At 36.1% G+C, this 15,513-nt stretch overlaps 3 protein-coding genes across 3 annotated transcripts; all 3 read right to left on the bottom strand.

Moving 5' to 3' along the window:
• LOC148767693 (uncharacterized) lies at positions 1-2,011 on the bottom strand. The gene is made up of 3 exons (XM_088824753.1): positions 1,792-2,011; positions 228-467; positions 1-182 (listed from the first exon to the last, which is right to left on the bottom strand). Exons 1-3 carry the CDS (start codon positions 2,009-2,011, stop codon positions 1-3), a joined length of 642 nt encoding a protein of 213 aa, XP_088680879.1.
• Positions 2,012-4,268: 2,257 nt separating this feature from the next.
• Positions 4,269-5,916, bottom strand: LOC105973213 (putative plastid-lipid-associated protein 14, chloroplastic). The gene is made up of 5 exons (XM_088824792.1): positions 5,902-5,916; positions 5,379-5,422; positions 5,201-5,279; positions 4,994-5,110; positions 4,269-4,866 (listed from the first exon to the last, which is right to left on the bottom strand). Exons 4-5 carry the CDS (start codon positions 5,078-5,080, stop codon positions 4,684-4,686), a joined length of 270 nt encoding a protein of 89 aa, XP_088680918.1. The 5' UTR covers positions 5,081-5,110; positions 5,201-5,279; positions 5,379-5,422; positions 5,902-5,916; the 3' UTR covers positions 4,269-4,683.
• A 5,950-nt stretch (positions 5,917-11,866) lies between these two features.
• LOC148767692 (uncharacterized) lies at positions 11,867-14,139 on the bottom strand. Its single transcript, XM_088824752.1, has 2 exons — positions 12,508-14,139; positions 11,867-11,881 (listed from the first exon to the last, which is right to left on the bottom strand). Exons 1-2 carry the CDS (start codon positions 14,137-14,139, stop codon positions 11,867-11,869), a joined length of 1,647 nt encoding a protein of 548 aa, XP_088680878.1.
• Between the last annotated feature and the right edge of the window lie 1,374 nt (positions 14,140-15,513).

The following is a 15,513-nucleotide window of genomic DNA, read 5'->3' as shown; positions in this document are numbered from 1 at the left end:
CTAGTGACCCGTCTCTAATATGAGGCGATAAGTGCCAACAAACGCCACTTTAGATTTGAGACGGTTTCCCATATAGATGTACTTTTCACTTTCCTCTGGTTTTCGAGTTGTAAAGAATCCCTGTAATGAATTTGTGATATGAGTTGTAGCACCATAATCAAGCCACCAAGTGTAAGAAGGAACTTCAATAAGATTTAATTCATAACATACAAAAGAAAGATAAATACCTTTCTTTTCGAACCAAGCCTTACGTTTCTCACAGTCTTTCTTTACGTGTCCCTTTTTGTTACAAAAGTAACAGGTGACAACAAAAGCCTTTCCATGACCCTGACTACTTTCACCAGGTTCATATCTTTTGTTTGGTGCGAATTTCTTTCCACTCTTCACAAATTTCCCTTTCTTCTTCATACTTCCATGAATTACAGCCAGTGCAAAGTGATTTCTTTCTTGCTTTAATCTTACTTCCTCTTGAATACATGTTGAGTGTAGATATTACACTCAATACGTTTACTTTCCGTGGATCTTTTGTTTAGATTTAATTATATTTGTGCTTTAATTGACTGATTTTGTGTTTTATAGGTGAAAAACGAGGATTAGGTGTCCATGAAGGAAAAAAGATCAAAAAGAAAGGAAAAAATTGCAAATAAAGAAACAAATCAAATTGGAAAAAGGAATCTCGCCACAACTTTGACAATGTCCACCATTTCGAGCATATCTCTCTCATAGAAACTCCGAATTAGGTGATTTTGACAGCATTGGAAAGCTAATTTCAAGGGCTAAAATTCTTATTTACACAACATTCCAAAATTCGGAATCCATCATGGCACAAATCGACGAACAAATCCTGATGAAGAAAGTGGCGGAAATTGATTCCTATTAGGTTTCCACTACTTCCTTATCAAGAAAAGCCTATAAAAGCAACAAGTCTCTACACCATAAGCACGAAATTTGACACCACAAAACAAGAAGAACGAAGATCAACGAAGACTCAAGCATAGTTTTTCTTATTTATTTTATTTATTATATTTTGTTTATCATAAGAATTACGAGTAGCCAAGTTTTTAATCTAGGATTTTGTTGGAACCCTATGTGGGGATGGTGAACCCGTTTTCTTGAGATTATGCAATTATGATTTTATGATTATTTCTTATACTTGTTATGATTGTTAGTGCATGAACTTGATCAATTTATGTGGTTTATCTGTGATTATTGGGATTGACTCGACAGAGCTATTTTGATAATTAGACGGTAAGTATAAGAACCTTCAAGTAGTTTTCACCGGATGAGTGTGTCAATTGCATGTGGTGTCGTAGACATACATATATCACCTTAGGTAGCCATTTACGAGACTTGTTAGTTAATGCTTTACATAATTTGTTTGCATAGACATATAGTGAACCGTTTATGAATAATAGACTCATAATACACGCGACACCGGGTTATGAGTAAATTAGTGTCTCGGGTTAATAATCATGAATCATATATTTCATAATTGAGGGGTTTTGGGTGAGCAATTCTTGCATAGGGTAAGATAAAATCCTAGGTCCGTTTTTATTGATATTTTCTCGTGTTTAATTGCTTTCATAATTAGTTTAATTATTTAGTTGATTAAATTTGACAACTTTGCGTAGGCTGGATAAAAATCATAATTGTTAGAATTTGGTACTTAGGATTAGATAATTTGAGTATTCTCTGTGGGTTCGACATCCGACTCTCACGAGTCCACTTTTACTACTTATTTGCGATACGTGCACTTGCGTGTTAGATATTTAGCCCCAACAATACACATACTAGTCAGCTCATTCAAATTCCACTTATCTTTTTGAGTATTATAGTCGATTTTGAATGGGCCGAACTTTGATGGAAGTGAGTTAAGGATAAATTGCACAAGGAAGGACTCTTCCACTTTCATGCCAAGAGCTCCAAGTTTGGCAGCCTTATCAGTCATATTCAAAATGTGTTCCTGAATTCCCTTATCACCACCATATTTCATGGTAGTCAATTCAGCCATGAGTGTTCCTGCTAACGACTTGTCCGCTGATTTAAAGCGTTCTTTATTAGCCGGTAACAGTTCCATAGCATTGTCAACCTCGGGAAGAGAAGTCTTAATGTTATTAGCAACGGTCATTCTAATAAGCATAAGACTAAGCCTATTAGACTTGGTCCAGGCTTCAATTAGGCTAACTTCTTCCTCACTGTTAGCATCCGTTATTTTCCCAGGTTTTTCAGTAAGCAATGCTAGGTCCAAATTCATAACACCCAAGGTTGAATTTGTTCATACCATTCGGAGAAATTTGACCCATTAAGTGTCTTAATACCAGAAGCATGCGAGTACAATGAAGTAGGAATGAAATAAATATAGCAAATATAATAAGGTAAAGATAAAAGGATGCTCACATAAGACCTTGAGTCAAATAAGATGAACTATCGATATCACTACAAGTTCGCCTTTGGGTGAAATACAACATAATATTGTTCACTCTATGTTGGTGTAAATGATCTTTTATAACACCTAAGTAGGGTCTAATATAATTTATCTCACTCGTCAATTAGTCATGTTACCTTTAGGTAAACAATTTTAGGTACTAAGTTAAAATTATGACACCCTACCCAGTTCATAATTAATTAAAATCGACTATCATTTGAGCTAGTCTCAATTTCTTAATTATGACTGCAATTTGAGAATATTATAATCTTTAATATCATATAGATCTTATATTTATTAGATTTTACTAATTTAGGTCACTTTAACAACCACAAGATTAGTAAATTTCATAAATATAAAACTAATAATATTCTCGTTATTTTATTTGAGTTATAAAATACTTACAGAATACATACAATGCATGTACTTCGATAACAACAAAATTTATTCATACAGAATAAATATTTAATTGCACATAATTAACGCACAAAATATATGCTCTCAGCCATACTCATATTTTGTTGTAGTGATGCATATGTATGTATATCTTGGTAATAATAATAAATCAAAAATTGTCAAATCCCACTATCACATTTAAAGGATCAGTTTAGGAATTACACTTTTTTTTTTTTTTTTTGAGAATGTCACGACTCACGTGTATACAGAGCCGGCTCTAGGGTTTCCGGGGCCTTAGGCGAGATAAAATATCGAGGCCTCTATCTTATAATTTTTTGTTGCAATATTATTTTCTATTAGAAAAATGTATTTATATATATATAGTAGGATTTTCTTAATTAAATTTCGGGGGTCCAGATTAAAATGGGGCCCTAAGCGGTGGCATCTCTGGCTTCCCTTAGGACCGGCTCTGCGTGTATACATATATCACACACACTGTACCACATATATATATGTATATAAAACAGACTTGTAATTATGCATATAAATATGTATATTTATATATATATGTATATAACTTCAATCACCATTAGTCTAAACAGTACACAAAAACCTTTATATCGTTATTATAGTTTTTCAATACCCACGAAAGATTCACCAAACGGTGCAAAAGGTATGATTTGCGGAAAATTTAACCCATACCAATACAGAACCACGATCACAGATTCAAAATAGAATTTCTTATCACGAATCAATTTTATGAAATCAAAAACTGTATAATTAACATATAGGGTCCATTTGATATACACCCTTAATATGAAAAATATATAGGGATAGGTCCACCCCTAAAATTCTTCCTTTGAGATAACCCCCTGGAGAGGCAAAAGTACTATTGTGCCGTTATATCTAATTTGTGCCCAACTGCATTCAGTATTTTTACTAACTGCATTCAGCATTATGATCAACTGCAATTAACATTTAGACCTGCATTTATCATATTACCAGATTTTTTTAATAAAAAATTATAAATGTTTATTTTATTATTATTTTTTATATATACCTCTGTTGTATTTTTTATTTTTAAATTTTTTATTTTTAAATTTTTTTAATTTTTTAAAATTTTTTAATTTTTTGTAATTTTTAATTTTTTTAATTTTTTAAAATTTTTAATTTTTTTAATTTTTTAATGTTTTAATTTTTTTAATTTTTTTAATTTTTAATTTTTAATTTTGTTTCAATATTTTGATAAATTTACTGTCTCAAAATTGACTACACATGACTATTGTATATATATTACATATGATTATATAAAAAAAAATTCATCTACACCAAAAAAAAAAAATTCACAATTTAATCTTCATATTATAAATCAATTAATACCCAACAAAAAATTGGAAAAACACAATCATCAACATCACTATACATCAGAAAAACAAATAACTTATATAAACACAATCATCAACATCACTATACATCAGAAAAAACAAATAACTTATATAGCTTATATATAACAATATATTACTACGAGTTACTACACGTGACTATATATGACTACATGTATATGACTACACATGACTACATGTATATGACTACACATGACTATATATGACTACACGTGACTATATATGACTACATGTATATGACTACACGTGACTATACATGACTACACATGACTATATATGACTACATGTATATGACTACACATGACTATATATGACTACATGTATATAACTACACATGACTATATATGACTACATGTATATGACTACACGTGACTATATATGACTACATGTATATGACTACACGTGACTAAATATGATGACCACGTGTGACTGTATATGACTTGATAACGCAAATCTCTCCTACACTGAAACAAGTACAGCCAAGTTTCGAATAAGACGTAATTGTCGAGAAACTGCCGGTCCTCCCACTGTATCATCACCGACTCGCCTGACAGACTCCTCATCCAACACGAGAGTAGCTTCTAGAGTTGGTAGCCAATCTGCTTGTTGAAGCCAATGTCTCAAAGAAGAATTGCCATGATACTGAACATAAAAATAATTCAGACCCTCAATCACCTTGGAAATATGAAATCATTAGCACATTAACTAACAGAATAAATGAAAACGGGAGCACCCATCTAGATTGACTTTTTGAGAAAGAGAAACTTACACCATGTACTAGAGTAAATGAACCACTGTCATCATTTGTGGATGAACATATATAGCTATGAACTTGAACCGAGTAAAAATGGTACATTACTCTACGGTGAGCCAGTCTTTTCAATACCTGAATGTAATTTCACCAAGAAGACATCAAAGTCGGACAATATATCACCATTTTCAAAATGTAACTTACTAATGTGTCAACTTAGCATACCTCTATTGCCCTTCTTCCCCTACGTTGCGCCTGATTGCTAACCAGTCGCCGAAGCACAACTTTTTTATTGAACAGTGGACTGCATTACTAGAAAGAGAGCATTATTAGAATTTCTATTTCTCTTCATGATACTTCGGTTGATAAAATCCTGAAACGAATGCCGTAAATCAAAACAAACCTACTAGCTTCCTTCACTGTAGCTTCATATACAATTTCATCACCTTGCATTACAACTCAACAAAAGCACAATGAACACAGTCAGATCATAGCAACATGAAACTTTATGAACTCAATCTTACAACATAAATAGCAAGAGAAGCCAATAAACTGCTACTTAGCCTAATAATTACATGTAGTCATGTACCTTTTTTTGCCCCAATATCCATTTTCCAAACAATTCACCAAGAAATTGATTACAGGAAAAGAAAATAATCAAAAACAATACAACTGAAATTATTAATAAAATTAAAATCATTTTTCTCAAAATCATCTTTCTCTCTCCATTTTTCCTTTATTGCATTCATTTTATTAATATACACATTGAACAGAGAGGGTGAGTTTATGAGCATACCCTCTCAAAATCACCTTTCTCTCTCCAGTTTTCCTCTGCATTCATTTTATTAATATATATATTGAACAATTGGAACAGGAAAATTCAGAGAAAATAATAAATTAATTAAATATGAAGAAAAAAGACTTACGGCTAGATTATCACCAGGGGTAGTTGTCTACCTGGAACGGGATCCCGTGCGGCGGAATATGGATCCCGTTCTCCTCGTAATCGTCGTCGATCTCCGTTCGACGATTCTCTTTGCAGGCGTTATCTTCTTGCCGACCTTCGGCTTCTTCTGGGCTGCCGCCACCGCCGCTTCACGTCTTCCGCCGACGCAGGAAGAAATTTTCGATCGGGTGGCGGAGAAGAACGGGTGGTGCTCCGACGATGTGAAGCTACGCAGACCGCCGTTCTCCACCATGATTCCCGCAACCTTCGCCGCTGCTCTTATCGCGCCGCCTCCCATGTTATTTTCAGATTTGGTGGAGATTAATTTCGAAGAAAGAAAAGAGTGAACGAGAGAGATAGAGAAGGAGAGATGAAGAGAGTGATGTAACAGCGATTGTGGGTTTGATGAGAGAGAGAATTTTAGGGTTAGGGTATATATTGAATTTAAATTAAAAGGGCAAAATAGGTATTTTAAATTGTCTAGGGGGTCTCACTAATTAAGATCAGGATTTGGGTTTTTGACTAAGAGAAAAAATTTATTGGACCTCCTCATATATATTTTCTAAACAAGGGGGTTATCACTCATTTCCCCTAACATATAACATATTTGAGTTATAAGATGAATCGATTTCAAAACTCTGCTCTGATACCCATTGAAAGACTTTTATTTATTTTATGCAGAAAACCTTAATCACAAAATCTTGAAATTAAATTCATCTTAAGAATATAAACACATAATTAGGATTATCGACATACCGTTCGCCATGGATTTAGATAGAGACAATGAGCAATCTACAAGCCGAGCCTAGCTAGGCCTTCTTCGAATCTCCTTGTGAGAATCTTATTCGTAGCACACATTCTTCTCTCTATCTCTCTAATATCACAACTCACGAAGTATTCTATAAGTGATGGAATTATTGTATCTGATGGTTGAGGAGAAGAGTTGTGGATTCTTTTATAGACGAGAGAAGAGTGCCACGACTCTTTGTAACGGCAGAAGACAAATCCCACCCATCATGGTCTTTTATTGCCATTAACTTTACAAATTAATTACCATAAAATCACCTTAATACCATACCATAATTGAATTACCCACAATTTAATTAATTAAAATAAAAATTAGTGGAAAAAAAAACGTTAAACTAACATAACCTTGATATTTTTATAATATTTTAATTTTAAATAAATAAATTAAAATGTGAAAATAATACAATTTGAAAAATTCAAAAGAGAAAGAAAAATAAAATTATCACTCACACAACCATCATCTTGTGGGAACTCTTAAAGAGCTTACAAAGACCGCAAACTATTTGATGAAAAAAATTGAGATGAAGAATCTCGAAAGGGAATTTGTTGTTTCTTATAAATATCTCTCGCCGACACTTAGTTTTATCTTTCAGAGAGTAGAGATTAGGGTTTGCGATTACGATCGACTTTTTGTGGGCAAGAGAGAGAAAAGAAAAGAGAGATGCACCCGGAGGGAGAAAACAGAGAGATGGCTTCGAAATTCCATCTATTTTTTTTCCCCAAACAAATTATTCGCCCTATAATTATTTTCTCCTTTCAATTTTAGTTTCTAGTTATTGAAGTCTTGGTTCGGAAGTTAACGACTAATTGTTGAATTTAGAGCAACTTCATGAAACTTTTCACCGTTCAATTTCAATGCCTCGTTAACTGCCTCCAGAGTCTGTAACTCCTCATTTTTTCGCTCCGAAAATCTCATGAATCCTTTCTCAATTTCCATCCTCTTTTTCACATATATATGGTTTATGCTCTCATATAATGTAAAATATATAGTTTTTAGTTATAAATTTTCTTGCAAAAAAAGCTACAAACTTACATTCCAATTTGTGCAATCTATAAATTTTCTTGGCGGATTATTTACCGACCAATTAGAGGTCCGAACCACAGCGTTTCTATTGCATAGACATATTGTACCAGCAAAATTTGACACATAATTTCTGGACCTAACACATGAACAACATGATTGTTAAGAACTTGAACTATTGGAAGACATTTAAGGAAAATTGAAGAACTCAAATTTACCAAAATTGAAGAAAATTAATCAATCAGAAATTAGGAAGAAAATAGAAAATTTTCTGGAGCAAAATTAATCGAAAATGTGAAAAACAAAAATGAGACGGGAAGTGCCCCAAAACAAAGCATGGCATATAAAGGGTTTGGCCGGGGTATTTTCGTCTAAAAAAAAAAGCAAACGACTACTTCCACCAGGCAGTCAACGCGCCTGAAAGACGAATTTCTCAAAAAGTGCTAATGGTAGGGGCCTTTTGTATTTATGCAGGTAAAGGAGGTGAATGTGACACATGCCATAGTACATGGGTGGAAATTGTATTTTACCCTTTTTTTTTTAAATTCTTTTTTTCAGCCGCCGTTGAGTGATGGTCAACGCCGGTCTCCGACGGCATTGACAAATTTGTTTTTTTTTTTTTTTTTTTTTTTCGCCCGTCGCTGACCACTGAGTGTAATATTATTGTGGTTGACATAAAAATAATATAAACACATTATTATTAATGTCAACCACATCATCATTATTAAATATTTTTTAATTTTTATTTTATTTATTTTGTTGACCGGTCAACGTAATAAAATTATTGTCTAGTATTGTAATATTTTACTGTGGTTGACATTCGTATCTTTCAACCTCATTAATATTATTGTGGTTGATGTTGATAGTAATAGTATTGTCAACCACGTCAATGTTATATTTTTTATCTTTTTATTTTGTTTGTCTTTGTTGATCGATCAACATAATGATATTAATATTATTGTGGTTGATATTCATATCTTTCAACATTGCTAATATTACTGTGGTTGACAGTAATGGTACTGTCAACCACATTAATATTATATTTTCTTAACTTTTTATTTTATTTGCCTTTGTTGATCGGTCAACATTAATAATTTATTATGTAACATAGATTTTGTTGTTAATGTAATTGTGTTAGATAGTAATATAACAATATTACTATATATATCACATTGTGTCGATATTACTGTGTTAAACAGTAATCTAGTTAATATTATTGTCAACCATAATAATATTACTGTTTTTACCAAGATCAAAAAATGTTTTGGAAAACAAAATAAATAAAAAAATCGGTCAGCGCGGTGGTGGAAAAAAAAATCAAGTCCTTAAGGGCTACCTAAGGTGCCATCATGTTTCCATTTCCACAACCCAAGCTATGTTTTCCTAAAGTCAAACGAGATATCCTCTCTCGAGTTCATTCCCACTTACAGTCAATAGAACTGTTGGACAAACAATCGAAAGCATTTAATCTAGAAAAACATAAACAAAATTAAATAACGACAAATAGGTCACAAATTTAGAAATTAAAATCAACATATACAAGGTTTCATTTCCCTAAAACAAAATGCTCAATTCATTACAAATATAGAATCAAAATGAAGAACATGAGAAATCATAAACTAAACATAAAGAAAAAACTGGATTAAACCGAAAAGAAAACCAATGAAGAACCGAGAAGAATCGAAGAATTGTTAAGAAGATCTTACAAATAAAGAGGGACTTTCTATTTAGTAAGAAAACAAAGAAAAATATATGACCTCGATTTATGCTTCCAGATCGCGATCAAGTTGTTTGGATCGCGATCTGGCTACCTCGGAACTGTGCACCACCTTAGCATATTGTGATAAGGCATTTCGGACTCCAATCTGATTCCTTAACACTTTAGGTTACCTTCTGCAATTTAGCCCTAGATCGCGATGGACTTCTTGGATCACAATTGGTGTTCATGACAATTTTGTTCGTCTTTGTAATTTCACCATCCGTACATAGTTTATCGCTGGTACGGTCCGTGATATTTTGTTCCTCACTGCAAATTGGCCCCAGATTGCTATCCGTGCGTCGTGGATAGCGATCTGGGTCTTGATCGAAAAAGGAATCTCATGTAATTTAACCCCAAATTGCAATTCGGGTGTGTTGTATCGCGATTTGACTTCTGCATCAACTTCAAATACTATTTTGACCCCTTTTGAGAAATATGCATTTCACTAAAGTTGCAGCCTTGAAAGTTGGTTGTGTAACCCCACTTGAATCAGGGCTATCAAAGGTCGTAAACGAGAGTTATGCGTGAAATACCAAACACTGTCACAGTTCGTTAAAATGCACTTTTGCACTTGTTTGGTTTAATACTCAACTTCACTTCCAAAATCATTTTGAATCGGCAAAAATAGCATCTCTTTGCCTAAAACTGAAATAAAACAAGAAAGACATAATATATACAAGTAAAGTCGAAAGCTCGAACGAACGTAGACCAAAACTCGAAGATTCGATAAGTAAAAACCATGCAATACGGACACTTATCAAGCGTCCCATAGCGACAATTTATTGATCAAAACGGCTGGAACGGGCAATAAATCAGTTGAATGAGAAATAAATCAGCCAAAATATTATTGTCTTAATTAAATAATAACAGTAAAATACAAATTTATTTAGTGTGTTAGATATACTCTGTCCATTTGAGAGGAAATTCGAAGTGGTAAATTTGTATAAAAGATGTAACATACAATTAGAGAATTACATCGAGAATTTGATATTCTAATGAAAAATTAATGTAGTGCTATTTTACTGAGTTATAATAACATTTTATTTTCATTATCGCATTAAAATTTTAATACTAATATTAGAATTGGTTTTTGATATTTCTAGTATTAAAATAGAGGATATGTTGCCTGTTGAGCTAAAAGATATCGTCTTAGGATCGAAGACTTATAGAAACTTATTAGAACATCTCTTATAGTTAATTACTTTTTAGAATGCTCTTGGAACTTTTATGAAATGATATAGAGAGCCACTGAAAATCGTATGATTAAATTAATCATCATCATTTATTAAAAATGGAGTAGTAGAAATACAAGTAGATCAATCTACTTGTATTACTACCAAATGAGAAATTCGAATAGAATATGAGGAAGCACCAAACGAGAAATTGAAGCTCATGCAAATTTTCGTACGGAAGGGCAGAGATACCTGAAATTGGCAATGGTGTTAGGTTTACAGAGTATGCCTTGAGAGGATTCTGCAGCGAGTTCCACAGTTTCCTTGTTTTTTTTCTGAGCAAATAATTTTGGAATCGCTCCACACACTACTAGAAATATCATTTTTTGTGACGCCGCAAATCGTGACAAAAATGGCATATTGTGACGCTTGACTTATTGGGACGCCGCACAAAAGTGCCACATAGGTGTTCGTGGCAATAAGTCAATAAGTTATTGTGACGGATCCCCTGCGTCGTAAAAAAAACAGTTAGGTATGACGCTCCCAATTTATCTTAATAGTACGTTTCTTGTGACGCTCAATAGCGTCACGTGATAATCCCTCACTACATTTTGTTACTTGAATACATGACACTCTTATCCGTCACAAAATTTATTTTCAATACAAATGATACTGTTACAATAGGTTTATTTTTGTGACGCTCCACATGTCCAATTATTTTCTTGTGACATTTCTACTATCATATTAATTATTGAAACCTTATTTAATAAGTTATGACATATTCACTGTAATAGCAAGAATTAGATGGTAGAGTACCACATATTTTAAAAAGAAAATTAACAAATATATAAACATTGATTGATCATAATTTCAGTCATAGTCGTACACACAAGAAATTACAATATGAATATCATTCAACGAATTTTCAAATAACCGACAATATCAATGCAATGCAATGTTCATTTTGCAAAAACACGATCACCTAAGAATGCATCAATTTGAAAATGTATATCCTCGTTATTCTTCGTCCATGGAAACCTTTAGCCTATCAAGACAATGCAATTTCAAATTTAGTGCGATAAAATAATTATTAAATAAATACATTGTATCAAAATATAAATAATGGAGTTTCACGAGATGCACCTCTTATGGTAGCAAGGGAGAAGATATTATCATACACCTTAGTCTACCCACCAACGACCTGAAAAATTCAAGCAAATATAAGAAGATATATCAACTTCTTCGGAGAAATAACATTTGTGTTCGATCTTACATTTTGAAGGGGCGTTATTATTTGTCTTTTTTTTCATCAATAATATACCAGCATTCCAAAAAAACCATACCTAATGTGGTGTATTTATTCTCAATCGTAAGCTCCATGTTAGTCATCATGATATTCACTGAGCCTTTTGAGCATCTCGTATGTTCAAGTAATATATTGTTTCGTTCTGCACGTAAACATTATAGGTTTTAAAAAACTTGCTGCGCCGTAGAATATAACAAAAAAATAAACAATGAATATACTTGTACTAAATTGGCAGAATGAGATTATCTGATGTCAGGCAATAATACCTTAGGAACAAGAACTTTGGATTCTGACGATGCTAAAAATACCTCCGTCTGGCCGTTAGCCTGTGGATTGGCTACGGATGTAAAGAACTGCTTGATGTTTAAGCCGAGACACCAATTCTTTACTTTGTCACCGCAAAATTGGGTCCCATTATCCGAGATGATGGAACGTGGGATTCCGAAGCGGCACACGATATTTTTCCAAAGAAATTGGATGACTTCTTCTTCTCGGATGCGTGCTAAGGGTTCAGCCTCCACCCATTTGGTGAAGTAGTCCACTGCTACAATGAGGTATTTGCGTCCTCCTGTGGCGGGCGGGAATGGTCCAACTAAATCCATCCCCCATTGGGCGAAAGGGATGGGGCTGTCAATTGGTTGCATTAACGCCGCTGGCACGTGAGTGATATTGGCATGCTCTTGGCAGGGCTTACACCTCCGGACTAATCTTTTCGCATCATCATGCATCGTTGGCCAATAGTAGCCCTGCCTCAGTAGTTTGAGAGCTAAGGTTCTCCCGCTCAAGTGATTGCCGCAGATGCCTTCGTGTACTTCTCTAAGTACATAATCCGCTGTGGTTGGGTCGAGGCACTTGAGATAGGGGAATGAGAACCCTCGTTTGTACAACTCTTCTCCCACTATGACGAATCGAGCGGCTTGCGTTTTTAATTTTCGTGCTTCGGTGGGATCCGTTGGAAGTTCTCCTTTTTTGAGATACTTCAGGATTGGAGTGAACCAGCACGGTTCATCCTCCTCGGTGTACTGTACTTCAGTGGGTGAAGTTATCTCTGGCTGAGGTGAGGTGAGGAGCGTCACCTGCCGACTTCCCATGCTAGCCATGGAGCTTCCTAGTCTAGCTAACTTATCAGCGTGGACGTTATTGGAGCGAGGTACTTGTCTTATCTCGTAGCTCTCGAATTTAGATAAGAGAGTGTGCGCGAGAGCTAAGTATTTGGCCATGGTGTCTTCTTTAGCTTCGTAAGCTCCGAGTATTTGGTTGACGATGAGCTGAGAGTCGCTTTGGATTAGGAGCTTGCGCGCTCCGGCTGTTAGGGCGAGGCGGATTCCCGCTATTAGTGCTTCGTATTCAGCTACGTTGTTTGAGGCTGTAAATTTGAATCGTTGAGCATATTCGAATTCGTCTCCGTCGGGGTTCGTTAGGACGATACCTGCTCCACCTCCTGTGGCAGTGGAAGATCCATCGACGCTGACGGACCAAGTTGGTAGAGAGGTGCTTTCTTCTACTGAGGCCATTTCGACTAGAAAATCCGCCAATACTTGCGCTTTGATAGCCGGGCGGGGTTTGAATTCGACACCGTATTCGCTTAGCTCTATCGCCCATTTTGCTAATCGCCCGGATGTCTCAGGACTCCTTAGTATTTGCTTCAGAGGATAATTGGTGAGAACCACCACTTGATGTGACTGGAAGTAAGGTCGAAGTTTCCGAGCTGCGTTGATGAGGGCGAGAGCGAGTTTCTCCATGTTGGTGTAGCGTTGTTCGGCTCCTTGGAGGGCGCGACTTATGTAGTATATGGGTTGGTGGCCCTTTTCTCCATCTCGGATGAGGACTGCGCTGACGGCATTAGCTGAGGTAGCTAAGTACAGTAGGAGGGTGTCTCCGGGCTGAGGTTTTGTGAGCAGGGGTGGGGATGCTAAGTATGACTTCAGCTCAACGAATGCCTTTTGACATGCTTCATCCCATTCAAATTTCTTTCCTCCCCTTAAAATTTTGAAGAAGGGGAGAGCCTTGTCCGCTGATCGAGAAATGAATCTATTCAACGATGCCAAACAACCGTTAAGCTGTTGGACTTTCTTGATAGATGTTGGTGGAGGCATGGAGGTAATTGCTTCGATTTTTGCGGGATTAGCTTCGATTCCCCTCTGTGAAATCATGTATCCCAAAAATTTGCCACCTCGAACTCCGAATGAGCATTTGAGGGGTTGAGTTTCATTTTGTATTTTCGCAGGGTAGCGAAGCACTGATCCAGATCAGTTAGGTGGTCCGAGACCTTGACACTTCTTACGAGCATGTCGTCGATATACACCTCCATATTCTTACCGATCTGATCTGCAAACATGGCGTTCACTAGACGTTGGTAAGTGGCTCCCGCATTTTTTAATCCAAAAGGCATGACTCGATAGCAGTAGATGCCTTGGTCTGTGATGAAACTAGCCCTCTCTTGATCTTCTGGTGCGAGCAAGATTTGGTTATATCCTTGATACGCGTCAAGGAAGCTGAGGAGCTCACATCCCGAAGTTGAATCGATGAGTTGGTCGATTCTAGGTAAGGGAAATGGGTCCTTAGGACAAGCTTTGTTGAGGTCAATGAAATCCACGCATAACCTCCACTTTCCTCCGGCTTTGGGAACGAGTACTACGTTCGACAACCACTCAGGATACTGAAGTGGTCGTATATGACCCGCCTCTAGAAGTTTCGCCACTTCTGCTTTGATGTGCTTGTTGCGTTCGGGTCCAAATGTTCGTTTTCTTTGTTTGATCGGCTTCAACCTTTTGTCGACGTTAAGCCGATGTAGAGCTACATGAGGGGGGATGCCTGACAAATCTTGAGTTTTCCAAGCAAACACATCTCCATTGTGCCGCAAGAATTTGACTAATTGCTTCTCCGTTTCAGAATCTAAATCGGATCCGATGCGTAGGAGTTTTGAGCCATCTCCAGGGGTGAGCTCTATGAGCTTAAGCTCCTCGACAGCTGCTAGCTTGATGCTATCGTCTGGTACACTGATGAGGATTTCTTTATTGTCCTCAATGATCGCATTGACCCACTTTCGTTTGTCGGATTTTTGGGTGTCGTCTCCCCTGCCGGGTGGTTTAGGCTTCTTAGAGGGTTCTCGTAGAGCCCTTGCATAGCACTCTCGGGCGAGACGTCTGTCTCCAAGTATTTCCCCCATTCCATAGGGAGTAGGGAATTTCCACTTCTGATGGTAGGAGGAAGGTACGGACTTGAATGTATAGATGGCTGGCCTCCCTAAGATGACGTTGTAGGGAGATGGCTTGTCGACGATAAGGAATTTGATTAGCTTGGTGATTCGACAAGGGTCTTCCCCTAAAGAGACGGGCAACTCTACTTCTCCCATGGATAAAATGCCTTCTCCTGTGAATCCTTTCAGGGGCTATGCCCAGCTGTTTAAAAGCGTGGAGGTACATGATGTCAGCCGAGCTTCCACCGTCCACTAATATCTTCTTGACCAAGAAGTTGGCCACCGTTGTTGTTACTACCAATGCATCGATATGGTCTTCATCTGGGCC

Source organism: Erythranthe guttata, chromosome 10, assembly GCF_056151865.1.
Source record: "Erythranthe guttata isolate IM_541 chromosome 10, IM_541, whole genome shotgun sequence".
In the NCBI taxonomy this organism is placed as follows: domain Eukaryota; kingdom Viridiplantae; phylum Streptophyta; class Magnoliopsida; order Lamiales; family Phrymaceae; genus Erythranthe; species Erythranthe guttata.
Note: the sequence above shows the minus strand (reverse complement) of the source record. Positions and strands in the feature narration are given on the sequence as shown.